The sequence below is a fragment of the Trachemys scripta genome, chromosome 11 (genome assembly GCF_013100865.1).
Source record: "Trachemys scripta elegans isolate TJP31775 chromosome 11, CAS_Tse_1.0, whole genome shotgun sequence".
NCBI classification, from domain to species: domain Eukaryota; kingdom Metazoa; phylum Chordata; order Testudines; family Emydidae; genus Trachemys; species Trachemys scripta.
In genome coordinates this window covers 67,917,723-67,944,394 of record NC_048308.1, presented here as the reverse complement: position 1 = coordinate 67,944,394, position 26,672 = coordinate 67,917,723, and the positions used below count along the sequence as shown (strand labels likewise).

Below are 26,672 nucleotides of genomic sequence, written 5' to 3'. Positions count from 1 at the left end.
GCTATTGAAATGCAATGGCAGTTATACATACTGCACCCATAATAAGATTGTCCCTCCCCACCCCTCCCCCATGCCAGTGTTAACTGTAGGAAAGCTAGCAAAGATTTTTCAGATGTTCCGAGGAATCCTAGTCCTTCACAGCACCCGGGGAAGTGTGTGTAAAACAGTGTGTGTAAAAAATCACTTGAATAAACTCAATCTGGTTTAAAGACCAGGGGCCATATTTCACCCTCATGTACATCCAGGCAAACCCCATTGACCTCAGTGGGGTTGTGTGGTTTGGCCCAAGAACTTCCTAATTCCCATTAGAAATTAATGAGAATCTGGCACCCAAACCCCCTAGCCAGCTCTGAAAATCTCACCCTCCAGGTCTGCATTTTTAACTCCAATTCACAGAACCTATTTTCAAAGAAAATGGTGTGAAGGTAGCAATAAGGTCTTAACAAGACAAAGGTTACAAACCTCAGGATTACAGTTCAGACTGGGAACCAGGTCCTCAGCCGATGGAAAACAGCGCCAATGACTGCAATGAAATTATGCTGCTTTCCATGAGTGGAGGGTCCAGAGCTCCCTCATTTGTGAATCAGGTGTTGCAGCCAGGGGGCTGAGATCAGTGCTAGCTGAGGTATAACTGATCACATTAGGTGCAATCAGGTGTTTAACGTTCTCTTTTTTGGGTGTGTTTAGCCTTAATATAATATCTTTATGGTCATTTAAACCAAAGTGGAGGAGCCATTATAGGTATTAATTATTACAATGGTTACATGTTAATAACAAATGTTAATAATAAACACATTGTTAATCACTGAATAGGATCTGCTTACTTGTTCATTAATGGTTTAGTGCAATAAACCACTGATGCCATGGTGGAAGAAATGAAGAGGAAGGTGGGCAGGTGGTAGGACTTACAATGTGAGGGAAGCTTACTAAACCAACTCAAAAGGTCACATGACCATTCTTCATAGGATTCCTGGGAAATCTTTCACTTTTGCTCCCCAGTAGGCCACAGAATCTTGGGTAGAGCTCTGTGTTACACCCAGGAGCCAAGTGAACCAAACATCTAATGGTTCATTCCTTCTCCAGTCTGACCCTCCAGTACAATGGTGCAGTGTGTCATAGAGCATCCAGCACCAATTACACCTTCAGGTCAGAAAGGGAGGGTGTCAGGAGAACAGTACAGAACAGCTAATGGGGTTATGCCTGGGATCGGCCTAAGAGCCAGATTGTGCCAGGCTTACTTATATGGGGACTGATCCAAAGGCCCCTGAAACTGAAGGAAAGAATCCTATTGACTTCAATGGGCTTTGGACCAGGACCAAGGTGTCGTACCTCACTCCCTGAGCAGTCATATTGAAATCAATGTGACTTTCTGCAGAGTAAGGTCCTGCTCTGGGTCAGGCAGGCCAGCAGAATCTGGCCCTGAATGAACAGAACTTTTCCAGCTCTTTGCACCTTAACTGTCTGAGGAAATAATATCATTCATAACAGAAATAAAGGGCCAGATCCTCTGCTGGTGGAAATCATCTTAGCTTCACTGATTTCCATGCAGTTTACACTAGGACCTGATCAAGGCCCACTGAAGTCAATTGACTTCAATGGAGCTAGAGCAAACTCTAGCAGAGGACCTAGTACAGTCACAACACAGGTAATTATGGAACCTACATCTCCCATACTGCTAAGTGCATTGCTACTCACCTATTTCTGGCCGTTCCAAGGGCTCGGTATTCACCATCAGATTAGCAGTCGCTACTGAATGTGCCTTGGACACGGGCATACTTTCTGTAAGAGCAAAACCAAATGGAATGATCAGCCAAAGGGGGGGAAAAAATCCTAGAGCAACACATGTAGCTAAAGGAAATCCAACACCACCTCCCCTAGCAACTTGTCCAGGCCAGCCACCTGTCTTCTATTTCTTTCCTACTAGAAATCTACTGTCTGGATCAGGAATTGTGCTTGTCAACCGGACACAGCCTTGATCATATTGATTATGGAAGGAATGGAATAAGAGTTGGCAAACAAAATGTGCTAGTGTGGGGAGGGAGAGCTGCTGCAATGTTCAGAGCTGGGGTTTTTTACATAAATACATAAACTCTAGAAATGTGTATTGGTTGCTGGTAGCACAGCCCCAATGTAAGTGCACTACCAAGAACTCTCTCCTGGATACAACTGCTCCCAGGACTTTTGGAGTGGAGGGGAGATCAATCTCCACAAGGCATGCTGCCTTATGCATCTATACTCCTTCTCTCCCGCCCCCCCATAATACAGATTCCAAACCCCCCTTCCACAAGGTTGGGAGGAAGGAAGGGGATGGTGCCCAAAAGTAGCTATCACTGATAGGTTTCTTTCTGCATAGGACGGGGTGATTCACATGTGGATTTGGGTTGAGAGGGGAGAGGATCCCACCCAGTGGGCCAAATACTCAGTTGGTGTAAATCAGTGCTGCTCATCAGTTCCAATGGAGCTATGCCAATGTACAACAGCTGAGCATGCTGTCGGTCCCTCTTCCCCCAGTGCAATTTGCAGTTCCCAGATGCGGTAGCAGTTATACAGCTGCTTTGATGGTAACATTTGTGCTGAATGTAATCAGGGATACATAGACCTTGCCAAGCCCAAACTCTCCTGGAAAAGGCCTTTCTTCACAAGGGAAGTTTCCACCAAACTGGGTTTTGCCTAAAGTATAACAGCCGTCAAGAGGACTGGTTCAATAACGATCCTCAGCTAGAAGGACACCGCCCTCTCCATAAATTCTGCAGCAGTGCTTCTGTGGGAAGGGTTGTTTTTCCAAGTATGGGCGTATGCAGGCAGCAGCGATAGGGGGAATCCTTTTACTAGGCATCCTAGCTTCTAATTCAGTTCATGCAAATGCCTCTTCTTCGGGCTGACGTCTTTTTCTGAACATTTTGGTGGGTGAACTGATTGCTCGCAAAGGTAAGCAACTGCGACAAGCGTGATCCAAAAAACACTGAAATAAATGGAAAGCCTCCTGATGACTCCAATGGGCCTTGGGAGAGGCTCTACCAGCACTAGAGTGAGCCAGTCATGGAGCTGGCAGGCACAGGGCAATCTTCCCCACACTGCTCTGCCAATGCACCTCAGTACTGAGCGGCAAAAAGTTTGGGCTTATCCTGAATAGCCACCGCCGACTGCGCCAAAATGTTTGGTGGTTTTCATGAGTTACCTACATGTGGATTTGAGTTTGGGTCTCCAGAGGACTAACCTGCTGCTTAATCCCCTCTGAATGGACCCATATAATATGTTATACTAGGACAGTTGGGAAGCTGAGCTATTTTGATACTGAAGGCCTGAGTCAAAGATCAGGGCCCCATTGTGCTAGGGGCTGTACACACAATAAGAAACAAATACATCTTTGGGGAATGGCCTAATTCCATTGAAATCTTCATCAATTTAACTGAATTGAAATGACAACTTGTATTTGCTGTTGCAAACAATTTCTGTTTGCCACTGCACTACAGACCTGGCTGCTGCACTGAGAGGTGGAATGTAAGACATATGGTTACACACTGAGCGTTATCAAGGCATGAATCATCATAATCATCACCAAATAACTCTCCATTGTTTGTGATTTTTTCCATTTAATGTTTTCAACATCTTCCCTGGAAAAAATATTTATTCCATCCCACATGCCCAGAAAGACACTTACTTGTGCTGAATGTTCCCATATAGGTTACTTTGACTTGTGATTTGTGGTACCCGGTAATTGCTACCTGGTATTTCTGCCCGCTTCTAAGGCCTCCGATCACCCGTTCAGTGCTGGTTAAGTTTAGCTTCAGGACTAGAGAGTGGTCCTGTGTGGAGGTGATGGAGATGTCAAAGAAGTCGACGGTCTGGGGTTCAGGGTTCACCCAGCGAAGCTTAGCGCTGTTCTCAGTGATGTCAGTGATCTGGATTTCACTCTCCACTTTAACTGCAGTGCAACACAAACTAAAGTCAGAGGCTTCGAAGAGAAAAGCTGCAGGGAGGGTTTGGTGCATAAGGAATTCTAGTCCAATTAGCTGTTCCTGAGGAGGAGGATGGGAAGGTTAACTAAGGCTTTAATTATCACCGTATGGAACAGATTATAGCATACTACAGCCAATATTTTCAAAAGTGAGTTTCAGAGGATGGATGTGCTGCCCTTCCTGAAACTCAGGACCCTTCAAGGGGTGCCAAGTTGGGCACTCAAAAATTGAGACACCCCAAATTCCTGGTCACTTGTGAAAATCTTGGTTGAAATGCCATGTATGGTATAGTACCATGGTTCTGAACTGAATTTTTAAAGATGCTCTATAGAAAATGAATCATGCTCTTTAATTCACACTTGGAAACTGCTTTAGTCAGTATTTCTCAAGTATCTCATGTTTGTTCATTAAGAAAGAACTCTTGATCCTTGCCCACCCCGTTGTGGGACCAGAAGAGATCAATGGATAGTGCAACCATGATGGGTTGAGTGCTCAAAAAAGGGCATGGTTTGAGGAGCCCATGGAGACTGCAAGGGATGTGCAATGAGAGAGCTTAATCTGGACTGCTGCAGTAGGGTTTGAGAGGCCTGCACAAATGAGGGAAGAGTCAGGGCTCACAGATCTGTGATTATGTGGCCAAAATATCCCCACAGAAATGGGGCAGGAGGACAGTACCTGCAGATACCACTGCAGCTCTGTGAAGGCTGCTTCACGCCTTAGGGTCTGCTACTGAGCTACAGTCTTGGAGGAAGATTGCCCCATGACCACAGCAGAACAGTCCCAGCCCTTCCCTAGGGCTAGTCTACACTTAAAATGCTACAGCAGCACTGAAACAGCAGTGTTTGAGTGTAAACTATACTTATGCCAATGGGAGGAGTTCTCCTGTTCGTGTAGGTGATCCACCTCCCGGAGAGGCTGTAGCTAGGTCAGCAGAAGAACTCTTCCATCAACCTAGCACTGTCTACAAGGTGATTTAGGTCAATTTAACTACACTGCTCAGGGGTGTGGATTTTTCACACCCTTGAGTGATGTAGCTATGCTGACCTAATTTTCTAGTATACACCAGACCCTATTCTGCTCTCTCCAGCTTACTTATAGGTACCAGGGTTAGAGCTTAAAAAAAGAAAGCCCATAGTGCCATGTGTTACTTCAACTCCTCAAAATCAGCAATTCAGTTCTAAATGGCGCAATCTTTCTTCAATACTTTTCATTCACATACACATAATTTTCTTTCTAGAGACAATACTAGAGCTGGGTGGAGCTGCAAAAACCTATTTCTGAATGTTTCGTTGACTAAAAGATGCCAATTGGCTTTTCCGCACTCATTGGCACCAGCAACGTTTTTTGTTCATAAGAAAGTTCACGGAAAGCGGACTCTTGGGAAACCTTGAACACAAATATTATCATGTGAAGGTCGGTGGCAGAAATGTTCATGTGAGCACTGAAACATTTCTGCTTTCCCTCTTCCTCTTTATAAAAATTTCCATCAGCCAGCTATCCGATGTGACACGTGACCAAACCACGGTCCATGTAGAAAAATAGTGACTAGTCAAAGACATCTTCAAAGCAAACAATCCTCCCACAAACTGAAATATGTTTGTATGAAGTTCCTAGCAATTACAAATGGCAAACAAATCTGCAAACACCAGCGGGCCACATTATAAAGCTGGCATGGCTCCATTGACTTCTGAGTTATATACCTCTACCCCGATATAACATGAATTTGGATCTAACGCAGTAAAGCAGCGCTACGGGGGGGGGGCGGGGGCTGCGCACTCCGGCGGATCAAAGCAAGGTCGATATAACAGTGTCGCCTATAACGCGGTAAGATTTTTTGGCTCCTGAGGACAGAGTTATATCGGGGTAGAGGTGTACCAGCTGAAGCCCTAGCCCAATGTCCACCCAAGGGTAATTTATGAACAGAAAATAGGTCTAAATCTGTCAAATTATTTGCAATGAAGAGTTTGCCTAGCTCTGGATAAAACTACGATAGACTGTTGGATACAACCGTTAGAAAACTGGCTGAAAAATCTATGAGACTGTCTCCCCTCTGCAAGCTGATGAAAAAGTTGACCCCTAATGAAAGTGTAACCATATATTTACATGGAGATATGTGTTTTCTGCAAACATTTAGTGTACATCTGCCATATGTTCTTTGTTACTTGTGTCACTGAAAAGTAAAGACTTGTGCAATCCCTTGACAAAAGCATATGGTATAGCTCTTTTAAATGACCACTGCTCATGTAAGAGGCTTTATTTTCCCATATATGGTGCCAGCATTGCTTCTGTCTGCACAGACTGTGACATTTCCATTTAGTTGACTCAGAAGTCAAATGATCCTATACAGTGGCTATGTGCTTAACCACAATAGGCCAAATTCAGCCCTGCTATAATGCTATTAAAGACCCTCAAGGTCAAGCCAATGGCATTACACCTATGACCCAGTAGTACTGGGTTGGACTGTATAGATCGTTTACTATATTTATTCTATCTAAACCACTGAGAATCAACAATGCATTTGAATGAAGAAATATCTTTTATTTAGTATAAATTCTCTCTAGTCTCTGATTCATTCATAGCCACGCAATCCCACCAAATCTTTGTGGGAGTTTCCAGGCACAGAAGTTAGGGCAGATCTCCCGCTGGTGTAAATCAACAAAGCTCCATTGCAGTCAATAAAATGTTACCACTTTACACCAGTAGAGGATCTGGCCCTCTAGACACTTTTTAATGAATATAGTCCTTTCTAAGACCAAAAGCACTGACTTTTTATTTCCCAGTATTTTAAAAAGTGAGCACTGAATTTTATTGCTCACACCCTGGATCACAGCCCATCTTCTAAAAAAGGGAAGACTGGGGAATATAGTACATACCTGCTGGTTTGTCTGTAGCAGCTGTACTTGCACTGGGAGTTGGAGTTGTACGTGCACTGGGAGTTTTGCTTCCAGTTGTAGTTGTAGCTTTACGAGCACTGGTAGTTGTGTTTGCAGTTGTCGTTGTAGCTTTACGAGCACTGGAAGTTGTGTTTGCAGTTGTCGTTGTAGCTTTATGAGCACTGGAAGTTGTGTTTGCAGTTGTCGTTGTAGCTTTATGAGCACTGGAAGTTGTGTTTGCAGTTGTCGTTGTAGCTTTACGAGCACTGGTAGCTGTGTTTGCAGTTGCAGCTTTACGAGCACTGGTAGTTGCGCTTGTAGTTGTAGGTGCACTTGTCGTCACATTGTTTGCAACATACCTGTTTAAACAAAAACAGTTGTTACAGCTCGGTATATTTTTCTATTTAACAAAAAATGTAGCTGTACCAGGCAATAACATCTTTATTCATGTATCTTTATTCATGTTATACTAGAATTCTGGAGGTAGAAGAACTAATAAAAGTCCACTAAGTCAATGGGAATCTTTCCATGGACTTCCCTGTGCTGTAGACTGTGCCTATAGAGAAATGAAAAGCTGGGGGATTTCTGCCAAACAGCTGAACGCTACGCCTAAGTACTATCATGGCCGGCACATTACAAGTTCTGTTGGTAAGTAGGCCATTAATTAGATAGCACCGTAAGTATCCTATAGTACAGGGGTGGGGAAACTATGGTCTGCGGGCCACATCTGGCCCTCAGCTCCTACCAGGGAGTGGGGTCGGGGGTTTGCCGGTATGACCCCCCGCTCCGGCTCCTAGGTAGTACACAGAGGCATGGCCAGGCGGCTCTGTGTGCTGCCCTGTCCGCAGGCACCTCCCCCACAGCTCCCATTGGTCACGGTTCCCAGCCAATGGGAGCTGCAGGGGTGGCGCCTGCAGACAGGGAAGCGTGCAGAGCCGCCTAGCCACGACTCGGAGCCAGAGTGGGAAGATGCTTCCGGGAGCTGCTTGCGGTAAGCGCTGCTCAGAGCCTGCACCCCTGAGCCCTCCGCCACCCCGTGACCCAGTTCTCTGCTACAGCCCTGATCCCCTTCCCGCCCACCAAACCCCTCGGTCCCAGCCCAGAACCCCCTCTTGTACCCCAAACCCCATATCCCCAGCCCCACCCCAGAGCCTATACCCCCAGCCAGAACCCTCACCCCCCCTGTGCCCCAACAGCCTGCCCCATCCCTGATCCCCCTCCCGCCTTCCGAATCCCTCGGTCCCAACCTGGAGCCCCCTCCTGCACCCCAAACCCCTCATCCCCAGTGCCCCCCCATGCCCCAACCCAGAGCCCCCTCCCGCACCCTGAACTCCTCATTTCTGGCCCCACCCCAGAGCCCTCACCCCCTCCTGCGCCCCTACCCCCAATTTTGTGAGTATTCATGGCCTGCCATACAATTTCTATACCCCAATGTGGCCCTCAGGCCAAAAAGTTTGCCCACCCCTGCTATAATATAAGCTTTTTAAAAGAAATTCATTTTTCTCATTTTCAAGCATACCTGTTCTGGTTTTTATATCCTGTCTATCACCATACAAGCTGAATCATCTTGCCACACATAGATTCATAACAATGTAGGGCTGGAAGGGACCTCGAGCGATTATCTACTCCATCCCCACCCCTCATGGTGAGGCAGGACCAAGTATACCTAGACCATGCTTTATGGCATGATTGTGGTATGAGAGAGGGCAATCACCCTTACCATACACAACATCCCATGATAGCACAATCATTTTAGTGGTGATTTACAATGATGCCAGTGAAGTAACAGAAAGAGGCACAATTAACCGATGAATAGCGAGGTATATTAGGCTCAATCTTGCTTGCTCTGTACCTGGAATTCTCATTGATGTTACTGGGATTTTGATGAAGAGAGAACCTGGAGGATGAGTCATGTCCGTTGACATGACTTGTAAATTTAACACAAAATCTGCTTACGAAAATCCAGGACCAAGATTTTCCAAAGATGCTAATCATAGCGAGTGTCTTACTTTTGGGGTGTCCAACTTCAGTGAGACCCCCTAAAGCAGTGTTAACCAAAGTGTGTAGCATGCCCCTTAAGGGAGTGCAAAGCATTAGCTGGAGCAGGAGATGTATAAATTGAGAGGGGTCAGCTTTTAACAACACAGGGCCAGGTCGAACGGGAGTGTGACTGGTTTCATTTTCCTGAAGCAGGGGATCAGCTTTCAGAAGTTTGGGAGACACTATCTAAGAAGGGCCTGATGTTTAGACATAGGGTGACCACACAGCAAGTGTGAAAATCGGGACCGGGGTGGAGGGTAATAGAAGCCTATATAAGAAAAAGACCCAAAAATCAGGACTGTCCCTATAAAATCAGGACATCTGGTCACCCTGTTTAGACAGTGCTGAGCAACTGGTCTCTGTAAAGGAGATTTCTTTGGGGTGGGTCAAGTTGAGCACCCAAAACCACCAATCACTTTTGGAAACCTTGGTCCAAATGAGGAACCAAATTTATCTAAAGACATAGATGTGCTACTCCTTTTGCTACAGCACTAAGGACAACAGGCTGCCTGAACACTTAGATGCCCTGTGGGAAGATCCAGGGTTCAGTTTAATTCAGTATTACAAGGAATATGGAGACAGTGCTTGTCCCTCAGAGATTTGGCTTCCAAAGCCCAATCTGTTGCAGAAAAACTACTACTTACATTCGTTTTTGGCCCAATTTAGCAGAGCTCTTTGCTAACTGATCATCTTGGAACCAATCACATTGTTTCCGTATGTCTGGAGACAAGTAATAAGAGTTTTCACCTAGAGAGAGAAACAGCTCAATGTGAAATGTTGTTTTTTAATAATGGTAATACTTTAAAAAAAAAGGATTCATCAACTCAGCATAACAATTACTTCATGTTAATTTACCCACATTGATCTCACTTTGGCCGCAAAAGACAGCGGCCCTGTTTTAGGTTGGAATGTTGTGTTAACAACTATATTATAATATCTCTGGCACCAGCTCCATTTGATCACTACAAAAAATTAAGCTGTTGCTTAAAATGGTATAGTTATTATTTCAAGACAGCAACATCTCCACAGTGATCGTAAGTTTTAGATTTATTTCAGGACAAATCACGAGAATACATTAGTTGAGCATATTTGTTAATGTCTAAACCCTGCTGCACTTAAACCAAACCCGTGTGTTGAACATGTAATATTTTTCTGACAATTTAAAGGATGTAGGCCTCCTAGATGGAGAAAGCAAGTTGCAGAGTTCTAAACATATATTTTATTCCCAGGTGCCCAAACCGTATGATGGTGGTGGTAGTTGTGGAGTCTGTAGGGGAAAATCCCAACACTGACGCTTTGTTAGCCCAATGGGTTGCTTTTAGTACTGCAGCAGGCGGATTGTGGATTGTAGGAGAGGCAGTGTTGTGATGAACCCCGAGAGGGTTAACGTACACACACAAGAGCTAATGGCTTCAGCAAACCACCCAATTCTCTTCCCAGTGGCCAGATCCTCACCTTGCATAAGTTGAAGTCAATGGTGAGTTATGACCATTTGCACCAGCTGAGGATCTGGCCAGTAGCATTATGCTTGCTGACAGGCATTTCTGGTGCAACAGAGATTTGGTTTTCAAGGCACCTCTAAAGGAGCCATACACAGTAAGCTACCTCTGAATGACAAAGGGCTGAGAAAACTATTGGGATCTGAATCTTTGGCTAGCCTGGTTTACATCACTAAACTCCTGAGCATTAAGCTCAGAGAACGGTAATTCCTCGTTTGACCTGTTCAAATATCGCCAGGGTGGGGTGCTGGGGTAAAGAGGGAAGCATGCTTCATGAGTTTCCAGCATGCTACGGGACAGCAAGAAACAAAGCTGCATTAGGCCTGTCTCTGAGAATCTCTGCAATCTCTGTGGTTCTTTGAGCCACCAAAGACTTAGTGTGACTAAAGGTTTTGCACTGCCGAAAGCAGCCAGCCCAGAACTCCCTTTTGTGAGACCAATGTGCATCTACAAGATGAAAGGATAAAAAAAGGTTCTAATCAGGGCTGACTCTAAATGGCAAAATGCAGATTCAGAGCCAAAGGGCTGGGCTGCCTAGATCCAGAGTTTTAATGTATGGACCTAAGTACCAGGCATCCTGATTGGTTCCAGAAGCAAACTTGTCTAACATCCTCAGCTGTTCAGATCTGCAGTTCAGGCTTTCGGCCCATCTCTAGTTAAAACCAAATAAGACAAAACAGCCATGCCAACAACTGCTAATTTTCCGTACTTTCATGCTGTCCCCATCTCCAAGCTGCACTATCATATTAACATTTGTATTCTTCCACTTTCCCCAGGCCTGTGCTATGTTCTACTTACTGCTAATAAACGACGGTAACAATTTCGCAAAGCGCAGTAAGGGCTCTTCATGCAGCTCAGACGGCTTCTCGACTAATTTGAAGAACACATCATTGGGCTCACTAGCCAAGCTGTAGATATCCTTGACGTTCACTTTCTTGCCGATGCCAAGTACCACGAAGAAGTACCCTTTGCATTTGGCACCCAGGATAACTCTTTCAAGGTGCTCAAGTTCTTGCTTTTTCACTTCTCCAGTCATCATCAAAACCAGGACTTTCAGATCCCTGGGGTTTGGTGCACTTTCGAAAACATGTCCCATTGTGTATTTAATCGCACTTCCCAGAGCCCTGGTGCCATATAGCTGCACCATTTGGTTCTGAATGAAATCCATCATCTTGTCTTTGGACCCGTAATCTGTGAGGGACAGCTCTACTTTTACCGGCAATGAGTTTGAGTTGCTTTCGTATTCATAAGGAGCATGCTGGAGAACCGCCACTCTTGCGTGGTGTTGTGATGCCTTTGGATTAGAGCTGATCTCCAACTGATTTACTATGTAGGAAATGTACTTCTTCATCTCATTGAACTGCAAAGGACTGGTGCTCTCAGAGCTATCCAGGAGGAATGCCATGTCAATGTCGACGTCTGTGGGGGCTGCCCTCCTGTCTCTGAAGAAAGGCCTTTGAGGACTAAAGCCACAGGTGGGATCAGGCTCACATACATCTAGAAAAGAAATACAACCAGTTTCATATGCAATCCTTAAGCTGATCATTCCTTGACATAGTTATTGTTTGATCTCATCAGAAAATCGGTTATAACACAGATGTGGTCTCCCATCAATACTTTGGTGTGTCATATGCCTGGTAAAATAGTTTTGCTATAAAAGCAAATCAAATAATAGTTTTGCTTGTTTCCACACTGTTGGCATAAATTAAGCATTCGTTCCAGTAGGTGCAACTGAATCAATTACAATTTTCCTTAATTATATCACATATCTATGTAGTAACCTGCTCAAATTCTATTTATTCATCTACTGAACATAGCTTTCATATAGCTCTTACAATCTAATTCCCTCATCATATGAAATACTACCAAGGCTTGAGCAGAAATCAGTAGGTTATATGATATATAGAGGATTTCGTCACAAGGCATCTTCAGTTACTTGAACACACGTCTACTAAATCAATGAATTTCACACTGTGCAGTCCATCAAGCCCTTTCTAGCCAACTGGAGAAGGCAGTATTTTGAGCACTAAGAAGCGGGGGATCGAGACATTGGGAGAGGAAATGGCCCATGAAAGGAATATAAACGTCTGATGTGATCTGCAGAATGCAATAGCTGGAGAACCACCGTGTTCAACCGCAGTGTGATCCAGGCCCTTTCTGCTGAATGTTCTCTCTCAAACATAACTCAGCAAAAAATAGAAACGTGAATGTATCCCACCTCATACTGTATAAAGGCTGACTCCTGATTGTGCCTCCATCACATGAGAACTTCCATTGGCTGTCATGGGGTTGCTCATGTAAGACAAGGTCCTAACTAAACAGAATTATAAAGAAGAGAAATCCAGTGCCTTACCCAAACAAATGTGACATCTCAGTAGTCTCCTAATGGTTTGATTAAGTGGAACTGCAGCGGTAGGAAGGACAATAGCTTGTCCCACTGCACTATTGTTCATCTGGTTTAGACAAAAGCAAAAAGCACAGGGTTCATAACACAGTATTTAAACATACAAACTTCTTAGGGTAAGGGTCGTCTTGAATTAAGGCACTGGCTTGGGGCTTAGAGAGCTGGATTCAGTTCCCTAATCTGCCATACATGCCCTGTGTGACCTTTGGACAAATTATTTAATCTCTCCGGACCTCAGTTCCCCATCAGTAAAATGGGGATGATAATAATGTGGTACTTCCATTCTATTGTCTGTTTAGATTGTAAGGTTTTTAACCCAGGGATGGTCTCTTGCTATGTTTGTACAGCACCTAACACAGAAGGTGATTGGGGCTTTTGGGTGCTGCTGGGATACTAATAAATAATAATACATTCTTTGGAGCTGATTTTAAGTTGTATTTCAACATACAGTATAGAGATTTCTTATTCTCTGTGTGTGAGAGACCTCTCCCCCAATTCATTCACAAAATGCCATTCATTCCCGTCAGTACCTTAAGAGTAAGCGTGTGGGTATTTTACTGAGATTGGAAGCTCTTTGGGGCAGGGACTGTTTTTGTTCTGTGTTTGTACAGTGCATAGCACAATAGGGTCCTGGTCTATGACTAGAGCCTCTAAGAGCTACCAGAATACAAAGAATCAATATCCTCGTTCCACGGCATGCATTGCATTGGGAAAGAATTTTGGAATATGCATGAAGCCTGTTGTTTGCCCTGACAATGTTGCTTGGAACTAGGCATGTGAAAGGCTTGAGCCGATGCCTATATAAGTCAATAGAAACCTGCCCACTGCCTTCCCTGGGAGCTGGATGGAGCCCATCAAGCAGAAAGGAAAGCGCAGGAATGAGTGATCCAAACCTGCAGTGCATTTACGAGCGCTCGATCCTCTTTGTTAGTCAGGAACACCGGCGTGACTCCAGCATCGTACAGCTTCAGCACAGCATCGTTAAGTTGCGATGAGGCTCTTGTTGGGCCGTTGCTGAAGAACACAGCCACCTTCCTCATCAGAAAGCCACTGCGTGCACGTTTGAAGGTGTTTCTGGCTACAAAGGACATGGCACTTTCCAGGCTGCGTTGCTTTGTTGTCAGGGTGATTTGGAGGTTCTGAAGCTGTTTCAGGAGATCGATTTTCTTCCTGGCATCAGCAAAACGGATCTCCGTGGTGACGTCACTGTTGTAGGTCACGACTGCCACCCGGGCACCCCGGGGGCAGTTGCTCTCGGCAATGGTTAGATCGTTAGCCACTCTCAGCACTGCCTGCTTCATTCGGTTGAAAATGTCGTTATTGACACCTGAGGAGGTATCTATAGCAAATGCCAGTTCTGTTGGGTACACAGGGCATTCCTTGGGGCCTACCGGAAAGGTGGGTTTAAAATAGTTAATATTAGATATTATTATTAAATAGCAAGGACCAGGTCCTCAGCTGGCATAAATCAACGTACCTCCATTGAAGTCAATGGAGGGTGTTATATTGCCTGAGGCTTTGGCCCTGAATAAATACATATAGAAAAGTTTCTACCAGAAAATAAACAATTGAAAGTGACTTACCATAGCAGCAAGCTGTGAATAATTAAAAGAAAGTGATTTAGTTGGGTCCGTTTGTACAACATGATCAGCACACAAGGTGAGCTACAGAAACACGATAGCACAGAGATACTTACGACATTTATCTTTGATGCTCCGGATAAGTTCACATTGCTTTAAAAAAGAGGAAAAGGAAAAGAGAGAGAGATCAACACGCCATCAAACAAAAGATATGTCAGAACAAGATGGAGGCAGAGAAGTAATATTCAACTTACATCTTTGGATTCTCCTCTTCCACCCTTAAGTCCCTGTTTAAAAAAAAGATTGCATTACAATACATATTGATGGGATGTTATTCCAAAGTCACTTAAAATGGTTATTCAACCAGTGAGCATGCGGAAGTAAGAAGAAAAATCTGTATACTTTAATTTCCATCTCCAGGAGAAGATCGAAACTTTCTGTCCTTATCAATGTTATACAATAGAATCCTGATTTTACAAACTGCTTAGAGATGGAGGAGCTCCTAAAATCAAGGTTCTGTTGTATTACTGGCATGCAGGGGTCCTATTGCTCATCTAAATCATTGCAGTCACTGTTAAGCACGTGGTGAAATTCACCCCTGTGCAGAGGGTCACCGTCCCTTAGGAACTCCACATAGGGTGAGAATGAAGTGCTACACAGACCTTGTGCAGGCCCTGGGCACGGAGGGGAATTTCACCCATGTTAGGGCTACTTTGTGCCTTGCCCCGGAGGAATGTGCACGCTGAGGCTAAGGCCGTCACAAACGTTCCCCCGCACGCACACCCAGCTTGCCTCGTTGGGTGAGAGTTATGTACCATCTTGGTGAGGAGCATGAACCGCCCCTGGCAGTCCTCCCCTGGGGCAATTGCCAGAAAACTGATTCAAGGCAATGCATTTCAATGACCGTAAAACAATGGCTAGCAGGCATGTATAAATGGCATGTAATTAATTAAGCAGAACTGATTATCTCCCAACATATTATGTTCCTGGGTGTCTGAGACTCAGGATGTTTTCTTAGGGCCCAATCCTGTGCTGGGGTATGTAGGCCACTCCAAGTCCATACCCAGGAGTAAGCAACTTGCGTAACACTTTTGGTGAGCGTTACTGGGCTGTGCAATGGAACAGCTGCTATTCCACATGCTGCACTAGGTAGCACAGGACTCGCTCAGTCACAGATAGGCCGCGCAGAAGAAAAAATGGCATGCTGGGTAAGGAAAGGGGATACAACGAAAAGCCCTGCAGATTTAGCAGATGGGTGTCCTCCTGCCGCTTTGAAAACAAGTAGCCACACAACCTCCACCTCCCACCCAGAGGTCCCTGCAGCCGCAGGCTTGGCACTCTGTCCCCAGGAGCCTCGCAGGAGAAGTTCCCAAGTACTTATGATATTGTTAAGGGGTGATGGATTTAGCTGGTGTATTTGGCTGGTTTCCATTTGACCAAATGCTGAGAAGGAAACTTCCCCTGTGGAACAAAACTAAAGGCAAAATGTCAAAGAAATGTCCATTGACAAACTTCTCAGCATGTGCCAGCCCTTTACTACTTGCCCCAGATCTGGAATGAGGGGGGTCCCAGACCTAGGTCTCATGACTGGAGCAAAATATTCCACATGCAGCATAAGAAAGAATGGCACATCTCGCACTACCTCTCTAATCCCAGCCATGGCCACACGAAGAGTCCATTTAATTAGTGCCCTGACAAATGACACGCGTGTTTCATTGGGGAAGTTATCACCTTAGTTTCAGCACAGGTTTCACAGATTTCAAGGCCAGAAGAGACCATTAGGATCATCTAGTCTCACCTTCTGCATAACACAAGCCAAAAGGACTTTAGCCAGTAATTCTTGCCTCAAGCCCACAGGATGGGCAAAGGGCCAGACTTCACCACTATGTATAACATGCTTCTTGTATGTGTTAGTAAGCACCAGAGAAAGTTCTTGATAAGGCCTTTAACTGGCACATTTCCATTGTGAGATTCTACCCTACTCAGAGTGCCTTGCGTCACTCACTGAACCTGGAGCATGTATGAATATTGTTCAGTGATAACAAGATAGGAATTTATAAAGCGAGCACAATGAAATCAGAATCCCATGATCCTCACTAGACTCAAAGGAAACATGCAACATGTCCAAGATAATGGAGGATGAATTTGTCATAGTGTAAGATGATAGGAGGCAAAATAGAGCTTATTTCAGTTATTGGCAAACATACTACATATTAATGGAAAGGGAAATTAGCAAGTTCTCTGGGGACAGTGAAGCCAGTTTACTAGACCAGCTGTAAATACAATGAACACTTACAGGTGGTCCTTGGTATCCAATCTCTCCTTTCTGACCTGATGTCCCAGGATTTCCAACAGGTCCCTAGGAAACAGTAGAGTAAAGATCACCAATCCACATTCAATATGTCCCGAATGCTCTTCAAGGCGAACAGAGTCCTATGTACACAGGAGCTAATGAGTTATGAGCTTTGTAGTGTACAGTCCCACTAAGGAATGGGTGTCTGAAATACACCCAGGGTAACCGCCCATGGCGGACTTTTTTTCAGAAAAAAGGTACTAATATAAAAAAGCGGCTTCCTGAGGAATAACTTTGTCCGGCTGACTACAAGTGCTACAAACAGCACAGCAATGTGTGTCTGCTCTAATTGCAAATCCAGACATGAGTAGCCAGCCGGAAAGCTTGGAACATGCTCACAGTGAGAGGAACCCTCCTCCCTCACCCGTGAAGCCAGTGTGCAGAGATTTCTTCAGACCAGTGCCTGAATTAATCTACCTGTGGCAAGTAAGTCCCCTCCCCCCCAGGCGGAATGGGACTGTCTGAGCAGGGCTGCGTGCTCCAGTGTAACGAAGAGCAAAATCTGGCCCAACTGATCACTCTCCCAAATCTGCAGTCTAGCAATCCCAGTTGTTGGCAGCAGGAGAACCCCCAGAATAGCGCCAATGAGCAACAAACGTTGCGCAGAACTCACAAAGCCCTGGAGCTGAGCAGGCTTTCACTTTCTTCTCGCATAAAGGACTGCATGAGAAACTGTGTCGTGTTAAAACTTACCCTGCTGCCTTTGATTCCTTTAGGGCCAAGGTTTCCAGGTTCACCTTTAGTTCCAGCTTCGCCCTGTTTAGAAAACAGCATAAACAGGAGTTGTAGCAGCAGACAGTATAAAGCAGAGATTTGCTATGCTCGCAGAACATGAAGGGAAGTTACATAAGCTCAACGGTACCTTTTGCCCTGCGTATCCCAGGAATCCTGTTTCACCCTGTAATAACAGAAAAGTTTTAGGGTTTAAAAAAATTAATCTTGCTTCTGAAGACAGGTCCAAAGCAAATGTATGAAGGAAAAGAACCGGTGGAGGAAAAGTGAATGAAACTGCAGACTCGTAACGTTGGTATGATCAAGAGAGAATAAATGGCAGCTGGTTTAAAAATCTGATTGTTATTGGACTGTTAATATCAAACAAGACTGAAATGACAGCAGATGCTGCTATTTCTAAAGTGCCGTCAGTAGGCGGGACAAGCTTCACTGAGGAGCTAACGAGCACAAAGACACCCAACACATATGAAGGCGGATCGGTTTGACCAGCATTTTGTTGTGATTCAATAATCAGACGCACTAGAGCAGATCCTTGTTCCTATGCACAAACCCACTGACTTCAGCTAGACACCCCCAGGCTCCATGTGTGCAGATCCAATTGGAGGATGGAGGTCCTTGTTACCTTCAGTGTTTGGGTTGTTTTTTAAGGTCCTTGAAGCGATACTGTTAGACACGTTGTGGTTGTGCTTACTTTTTTGCCTTTAGGTCCTGGCCCGCCGACTCCATCTTGCCCATCCTCTCCCTAAAATTGGCAAAGATGAAAGCATTAATATGTAACACATGTGCTAGGATTATTGGTGCAATGTGAGAGTCACAAAAATCCATTTAGTCCAGAACCAAAGTCCATAGGAGTCAATGGAAAGAGGATTTTGAATCAGGCCCTTTTAGAATTAGCTACTTAGAGAGAAGTAAAAACAAAGATATAAAACTAAAAACAGGCTTGGTGCATATGCACTCTGGGTGAAATCTGGCCCCGTTGAAGTCAATGGGAATTTAGCTATTGACTTCAGTGGCACCAGGATTTTACCCCGTTTGTATATTATGTTGCTCAGAAGAAACCAGAAGTCTCTCTGAACCAGTATATTGGATAGCTATTCTATTCCTAGAGGAACCAGGGAAACCAATCCAACACCCATAAAGTCAATGGAAATTTTGCTCCTGCCTTCAATGGGAACAGGATTGAGAACCACTTCCCTGATCTCACCAATACTTAGGCATATGCTTAACTTTACGTAAGTGCTGATCCTGCAAATGCTCACCCACACGTGTTTGTTCCTCCTTATTTTAGACTATCAACCATTATCCTTCCTGTGGTCCAATCCTACATGGCGTAAGGAGGGTCAGGTCCTATGAGATGACTCTTACAATTGACTTTTAGGACTGCAATATGTAATAAGTTGAGAATCGTGGGAACTATGGTGACTGCTAAGTAGGGTATCCATCTAGGCCCTGTGCAATGGGCCAGAAAGAGACCTAGCTACCACTTCAGGGCAACAGGGTGAATTTCACCCATAGCGCTGATAATATGTCTAGCACTGGTCTATACACCTGTTCTTGTTCATTGTGAAGAATTCTTAGGTATTAAGGAACAGATAGTAAGAGGCACACAAAAAAATCACCAAATAGTATCCCCTCAGCTAATATAAAGACCCCTCTGGAGAATGATTGCCATTTAAAAAAAAATGTTCAAACGAGAGTAAAACTATGATGTATATTTCTTCTTAAATGTCACCGTATAAGATACAAGGACCATAGAAAGGACAATAAAACTAAATTTTCTGCTTTGATGGAATTTTGCACATTTATACCAGAATGGGATTTAGCCCAGCATCCTTTAGAGGTGCCCATGACAATGCTTACTGTCTCTCCTCGAGGCCCAGGATATCCAGGCTGTCCTTTTGGTCCAAGATCACCAGGTTCACCCTGAAAAAGGGAGTATTCATTTAAGCCCGTATCTCTCCGCTTATGCATTGATGCTTTTCTACAAATGCATCTGTAACGGTCCCTGACAAGCAGAAATGCATGGCCATGTTGACACAACTGACAATGTGTGGATAAAGCAATAGCACTCTTTATCATTTTGCCTGATCCAGCGATTTCAGAAACTGTGTGATACACAGAAGCTGCAGTAATAAGTGCCACCATTTGTCTTTTATGAGCATACCAACAATAAGCCAAAATACAAAGGGCCAGACGTTTTGCTGATTAAACTCCACGGCAAAGTTACAACAGTAGGTTTGGTGGCCCAATGGCTCTACATGAAGAGAGCATAACAGTGATAAAGATCATGAAAAAAAGGGATTGGGTCATTTTCTGGTGCAAATCAGCAAAGTCAATCAAGCTACACCAATTTACAGCAGCTGAGGATCTGGCCCAGAATATTATGAATCCCAAAGTTGTTTTTATTTTAATAAATGTGCCTTCTAGTTCAATGACCGAGGATTCCAGTCAAGCAGCCAGTGGCTTAGCCTTTACCCTGCTTTGTTCCACTCTATGCAAACTCTTGAAGATGATAAATCACAATTTTGCTTGAACATGTTGCTTGCCAGTATGTTTAAAAAAGAGATTAAACTCATAGTCCACAGCTTTTCATTATTATTTTGGGCATCGATGCTCAATATTGATGCTCAACGTACCTTTCGTCCCAAGGAACCAATCCTGCCCCTATCCCCGGGTGGTCCAGCAGCACCACTGCCCCCCTACAATAGAAAGAAAAGAGCTGAAATTTTGCAATGTGTCAATAAAGCTCAGTACATTGAAATTAAATATTGGGGCCTAGCTCCATAGCTCATTTATTATTATTTATTAATAACGTGTGTGTGTGTGTGTGTATCAGCCACACCAAACAATGAAAAGGTTTTGTCCAACAGTGGAAATTACCTATTGGCTATTAAGACTGAGATCCATCAAAGCTGCTTAGGGGTTCAGATGCCCAGTTCCCATTGATTTTAATGGGAATTGAGTGGAAAAATTGAATTGGTGACATTGTTAATATCAATCTACATTGTCTGTGGACTAAATGTGTTTTAATTCCTCAGTAACTCTTTCTTCCTTCCTCCTATCCCCTTGCCTTAAAGACTTAGGCACCTTGACCACAGAAGCAGGGGGCTGGAAGTCAAGCACTCCAACCACTAGGCCACCTAGCCCTCCAAGCCCCCTATTACAGAGACTTTGCCCATAAAAAAATTGGAACTTGGTCAGGATTTGAGCCAATGAATTTCACATTCATGTTCATGTTTAAACCAGTAGCTTGGGGAACCTTACCATGAGCTTCAAATAGAATTATTTTTGCAAGGCCCGTGGTACTGGGGAGAAAGACAAATAATGGACTTCATCCAAAGTCCCACTGAAATCAATGGAAAGCTTCTCATTGACTTCATTTAAATCAGGCGTAGTAAGCTTCTTCTGGTCCCCCAGAATGAGAAGAACAAGAAATATTTACCCTTGGGCCAGGAATGCCTTGTTCTCCTCTTAGACCTGGAGTTCCAATCTCACCGGGAGTACCCTGCATATGGAACAGATAAATACGATATAAGATATAAAAGATTAAAGGACTGAGATGACATTGTTAAAATGAGACTGGGAGGGAGAACCAAAGCTATAAGACTAAAAGACGTTTTTGAAAACCGTGGGACCAGTTCCAACGTTTCATGATGTGACCAACACACCATAAATATAATGAGTGACTCATGTCCCGGGGCAGGGCAATCGGGGCCCCTGTCAGCCACAGTGCAATCCACAGATCCTAGTCACCTTGCTGTAATATTCAGAAGCAGTTATGGACAAGGTCTCAAAGATGTTTACACAGAACAAGCCTATTGCAGTAGCAAGTTAAAGGAAGCAACATAGCAAAGGAAAACATATTTAGGCTGTCCAGGAACGGCCTGTGAAACTTACTAACCTGTGGCCCTCTTGTACCCTGTTCTCCCCTGGCTCCTTGTTGACCCGGCGCACCTTTGACACCCTTCAAATACAACACAATGCAGATTAGAACGGGCAGGTCTGGGGGTCGCAAACAATTTTCAGTGAGTCCCAACGAGCCTCCCTTTCTTTACGGCTAGATGGGAGGGGAGTTATGATGTTTGTTCTCATGTAACCTGAGGTCACAGTACAGAAACGGTTGAGCATCGCCGATGTAGAGTCATTTCAGCTCCTGTTAGCTTGTCTTCTGCGTTAGCAAGAACAATGGCTCTGATGACTGTGTATTCTAAGGCTTCTTTCCACTGCTCTGGTGATGTAAAGAGGCCTTAGTATAAAAGAGAATCCGGCACAATGAAAAGTAACCCTTTAAGGCCAGTAAATCATGTGCATTAAGGGGTTCATTTCTCCTACTGATTCGTATGTGTTTAAGTCCCATTAGCATTAGTGACTCTGACTTACAAAAGCGAAGGCTGATCCTGCAGCCCTTATTCAGGTAAACCTTGCAATGAAAGTAAGATCTGCAGGGCTGGATTCCTGGGTTTACACAGCATAGTACAATAGGACAATTGATTCAGAGACCTAAGGCCAGAAGGGACCATTAGCTCATCCGGTCTGACCTCCTGTCTAACACAGGCCAGAGAATTTCACCCAGTTTACCCCAGTTATGATAAACCACTGTAGGGTTATCATTGAACGACCTGAGCATGCCAGGTGCTGAGCACTCTGAACTCCCATTGCTTCAATGGAAGTTGAGGGCTCTCGCTTTTCTTAGGAGGGACTCAGCATCTTGTAGGACAGAGGACACAACGCAGTGCAGTACAGACCCAGACAGTGCCGAAATTAATTTGTTATACACATGGTCATGTACTAAATAAATAGCTGCACGACATTCTTATTAAGCACAGGAGATCAGGAACCCAGGCCACTAGATTTTTGATTCCCAACACTTTATTTTTTCCTACGTTAAAAGTAGTCAACGTGCTTTTGAACAAAGCAAGATGTACCGAAACACCCAAAAAAGGGCCAGCCTGGATTCAAAGAAGCAGGAAAATAGCACTTTCCAGGAAGAGAGCTGCAGAATCAAGACCACTGTGAGCGTTCAGTAGTCGATATTGAAATCTGAGCTGTGTCACTTAACGATGATTGGACACACGTGTCACGTGGGCTTGTTTCCGCTTTATAGTTCGTTGAGTGTTATTGTAAGGCTCGGGTTTCCAATATGAATACTCATGCTGAGAAATTCAACATTTGAATTGCACAAATAGTCACTTAAAATTTGCCCTTTCCATGAATGTTCGGCTAATACATGTGTTCACAATAGTAACAAATGCAGACAGGAGTGAGACCGTGGAGCTGAAATCAATTTCATTATTCTATTCAAGCAATGAATCCTGGGAAATGTTGTCAAGTATTCTCTCAGCTCGTTTCAGTCACCTCCAATTGCTCACTGCCTCTTCTGCCAGTTTATGCGTCTCCTTTACTTTCAGAAAAACATGACCGGAAGCAGGGCCGGCTCCAGGGTTTTTGTGTCCCAAGCGGTGGGAAAAAAAAAAGAAAAAAAGCTGCGATCGCGATTGGCGGCACTTCGGCGGCAGCTCCACCATGCCGCTTTCTTCTTCGCTGGCACTTCGGCGGCAGGTCTTTCCCTCCGAGAAGGACCAAAGGACCCGCCGTCGAATTGCCGCCGAAGAGCCTGACGTGCCGCCCCTTCCCCTTGGCCGCCCCAAGCACCTGCTTGCTGGGCTGGTGCCAGGAACTGGTCCTGACTGGACGGTAAGCCAACACTGGGTTTGTTTCTTGCTCTATTTAATATGAGATTGCTCCTTGGCCTCCAACTTGTTGTGTCTGGTGACTGGACTGAAAGAGAGAGTAGAGTGGGCCTGCACTTCACAGATGTGGAGTCTAATTTCACAACAGCCACAGGACGGGAAGGAGCTGAGAAATGTGAGGAAGGAGGTAAGTTTGGAGGCGATGTGGAAGAACAGAAGAGAAAAACAAAATCCAAATCTGCTTCCAGCACTACTGTGCAAGTCACTTTCAACTACTCCCTGTCTGAAACACATCAACTCTGTACCACTTACACGGTCTGCAATGCAAACTGGCTGCCTGTGCAATATTGCCAGATTTTATAGTTACCACGCAACGCACTGGACACTTACTTTGGTTCCTGGGAGTCCTCGTCTTCCGAAACTCCCCTGTGAATCAATAAATTACAACAAAACGTGTTATGCAACTGAATCTAATACTCTCAGCTTGTGGTCTGCACTGATTCCCTTAACCATGTGCTTATGTATGCAGCATGGAAGCAACAGAGCAGAAGAGAAAGGTGTCTCCAAAGGGCTCTGGCTTGCCAGTTGAAATAGCAATGACTTCCTTTTTGCCCTTTAAAAATGATGGGCCTTATTCTGCTGTCTTTCACACCAATGTAAATGCCACAGACATTACCAGAGTTCCTCAGTGGCAAGGAGATCAGAGTCTGACCTTAAAACTCTAGGAAAAGGGTGGAAAAGCACAAGGCCTTTTCCTCTTGAGGTTTGCTTGGTATTTTTTAGTTCCCTCTTAGAGTTGTAAGGAAAATATGAAGTAAGGCACAGAACGAAGCAAGTTCTTTCTGTGAACAAGATTCCTCAGACATGAACTGGGTTTACCCCAGCTGAGGACCTGGCCCTTAATATTGCCAACTGTAATATCGGCAAAGAAAACACATGAAATACATACTTGTGAATTGGAAGAGGCACATTCACTATAGCACGTGGCCTGAGGGCTATAGCAGACCCTATATCAATTCATAGAATCTCAGGGTTGGAAGGGATCTCAGGAGGTCATCTAGTCCAACCCCCTGCTCAAAGCAGGACCAATCCCCAGACAGATTTTTGCCCCAGATCCCTAAATGGTTCCCAAAAGGATTGAATTCACAACCCTGGGTTTAGCAGGCTAACATGCAAACCACTGAGCTATCCTTGGGTGCATCTTAGTTATGCTTTCAGGGCTCAGTTTGGATCCCAAACATGCATCCCCATGCCTCTTGAAAGCTCCACTAAAGCATCTAACGGGAGGTTGAAATTTTCTGCCGAGACGCACAAATGCACATTGTGGTGTATGAGATTAGAATGGAGCCCAGAGGGTACAGAAAAGTGTGCTGGTTCCATGACTCAATGTAGCCATTTCAAAAAGGAATTCACTGCTATGAACATGAGCCAAGTCAAATTTACCAGGTGCTCTGATGCAAACTACTAGCTAATAACACCATTCTGTCCCATGCAACAATATTCTTTCAGGTCTATCATGCCATTAGGGCATAGCCCTGAGCTGGGCGCAAGATGGAGCTGTGAATTTGGGAAGAGATTTAATTTAATCTGCTCTCACACTGGTTTTACCTCCCAGATCTTCTCTAGAGTGTAACAGAGAGCAGAAGCAGGCCTCTGTTTTGAGATCTGTATGGCACATTCTGCACTCAATATCCACTCAGCAGTGCCATCAAGTTCTGACATACATGTTGTAGGTCCAAGACACACACACATGACACATGTTAAATTGACTTTGTTTCACAATTAGGTAATGAATTTTTTGTTCTGATAGGTAAAAGTTTACTTCTTTTTGCATGTTGACAATCAAAAGCAGAGAGAGATCTAATCTGCAACATTATTATCCAACTTCCCCACAGTTTGGCATGTTCAGATTGGTGGATTTGAATTGGGCCCATGTCTAATAAAAATACAAGCCTAATTCGGTAAAATAACTGCACTCTTTAAATATTATGTCTAAGTTCCCTCTATACAAACGAAAAAAAAATGTATGTTTCAATCCTAAAATCTCTACTCAGTCCTTACTCAGGCAAAATTCCCACTGAGTTGGCAGTTTGGGAGTTTTGATTCATTAAGGACAGAAAAGACAGCAGAATATGGCCTGTCATGATTAAAAAGCACTGATTGAAGTGACAGACCATTGTCTTTTTCATTTAGGTTCCATTGGGTGTACTTTTACACCCTTTTTACACTTTTACTTTTTTAATTGATTCTTCAAGATCCTTTTCATAGCAGCAGATATTTCCTTGAGAGGGAGGGGGTGTCTACAATATCAGGATAACTAAGGATACTCACGTCATTTCCAACTCCACCAGGGGAACCCGGCACTCCATCTGGTCCAGGTTCTCCCTATGGTAAATGAAAGACTGAGCTGAGAGTCCTGAGAGTTACTAGCAAGCAGAACACAGTTTAGCTCTCCACAATTAAACATTCATGCCAGCTCTATTAGCGACTGATCCAATGTCCTTCAAAGTCGATGGAAAATCTTCCTATTGACTCCAATGCGCTTTGGATCAGGCCCTTGACATACACCTTAGAGTCAATCGAAACTTAGAATTCCCATTCTATAGGAAATTCCAATATTTCAAAAAAGAATAATTCATTTCTTGCTCAACACAATTTTTGGAAAAAATTCATTTCAGGTTAATTGAAGCATTCCATTTGGATAAAATCAAAATGTTTCATTCCAGTCTTGGAGTTTAAAAAATCGATATTAAAAATGATAATGTATATTATATTCTAATTCATTTTTATTAAGGTATATTCCAGGGGTTCTCAGACTTTTGTACTGGTAACCCCTTTCACCTACTAAGTCTCTGAGTGCGACACCCCCCCCCCTTACATTAAAAACACTTTTTTATATATTTAACACCATTATAAATGCTGAAGACAAAGCAGGGTTTGGGGTGGAGGCTGACAACCCCCCCCATGTAATAACCTTGCGACCCCCTGAGGGGTCCCGACCCCCAGTTTGAGAACCCCTGGTATATTCCAATCTATAATAATATAAAAGAAATACATTTCTCAATGAAGAGTAGTGTCAAAATGAAATTGTAACCGTCTGCTCCGATAAGGCTTCATTTCAAATTGTTTTAAATCAAATTTTGCTAAAAGTGACATGGTCCCACAGAAAGTTTCAATTTCAACAAAATGCCATTTTTCAGTGGAAAAATATGCCCTCTGAAAAATGTTGACCAGCTCTCCTAAATCTAAACATTGTTTGCAATGGCCTATTTTCTTGCTTTATTTGTTCTATCATACTTTAAAAAAAAAATCTCAATCCTTTACCATTGGTCCAATTTCACCCTTTGGGCCTCTGGATCCCCGTTGTGTGATATCGACTCCACGCTCACCCTGAAAGCAGCAGAAGCAATGAAAAATACCGGTGTAAGGGGGCACTGAGGCAGACATCACACGCTGTAAAATAGTCCGTCATATTTCAACATCCACATTTTTTAACATAAATTGTATGAAATAGATCACAATGGTTGCTCGGGACACGAGAC

General features: G+C 44.0%; 1 protein-coding gene across 9 annotated transcripts in view; it reads right to left on the bottom strand.

Annotated features, from left to right (window-relative positions):
- COL6A3 (collagen type VI alpha 3 chain) overlaps nucleotides 1-26,672 on the bottom strand; it is a 108,531-nt gene that overhangs the window by 17,903 nt on the left and 63,956 nt on the right. For all 9 annotated transcript variants that reach the window (XM_034785060.1, XM_034785061.1, XM_034785059.1 and 6 more), the window contains 21 exons: nucleotides 26,455-26,520; nucleotides 25,462-25,515; nucleotides 23,521-23,556; nucleotides 21,342-21,404; nucleotides 20,883-20,945; nucleotides 20,077-20,139; nucleotides 19,301-19,363; nucleotides 18,132-18,182; nucleotides 17,571-17,606; nucleotides 17,402-17,464; nucleotides 16,652-16,714; nucleotides 14,610-14,642; nucleotides 14,472-14,508; nucleotides 14,359-14,370; nucleotides 13,669-14,162; nucleotides 12,725-12,824; nucleotides 11,170-11,868; nucleotides 9,517-9,619; nucleotides 6,833-7,191; nucleotides 3,662-3,925; nucleotides 1,696-1,779 (listed from right to left, as the gene is read on the bottom strand). In XM_034785060.1, coding sequence (XP_034640951.1) covers nucleotides 1,696-1,779; nucleotides 3,662-3,925; nucleotides 6,833-7,191; nucleotides 9,517-9,619; nucleotides 11,170-11,868; nucleotides 12,725-12,824; nucleotides 13,669-14,162; nucleotides 14,359-14,370; nucleotides 14,472-14,508; nucleotides 14,610-14,642; nucleotides 16,652-16,714; nucleotides 17,402-17,464; nucleotides 17,571-17,606; nucleotides 18,132-18,182; nucleotides 19,301-19,363; nucleotides 20,077-20,139; nucleotides 20,883-20,945; nucleotides 21,342-21,404; nucleotides 23,521-23,556; nucleotides 25,462-25,515; nucleotides 26,455-26,520 — 2,806 coding nt within the window. The remainder of the gene's footprint in view (nucleotides 1-1,695; nucleotides 1,780-3,661; nucleotides 3,926-6,832; nucleotides 7,192-9,516; nucleotides 9,620-11,169; nucleotides 11,869-12,724; nucleotides 12,825-13,668; nucleotides 14,163-14,358; nucleotides 14,371-14,471; nucleotides 14,509-14,609; nucleotides 14,643-16,651; nucleotides 16,715-17,401; nucleotides 17,465-17,570; nucleotides 17,607-18,131; nucleotides 18,183-19,300; nucleotides 19,364-20,076; nucleotides 20,140-20,882; nucleotides 20,946-21,341; nucleotides 21,405-23,520; nucleotides 23,557-25,461; nucleotides 25,516-26,454; nucleotides 26,521-26,672) is intronic.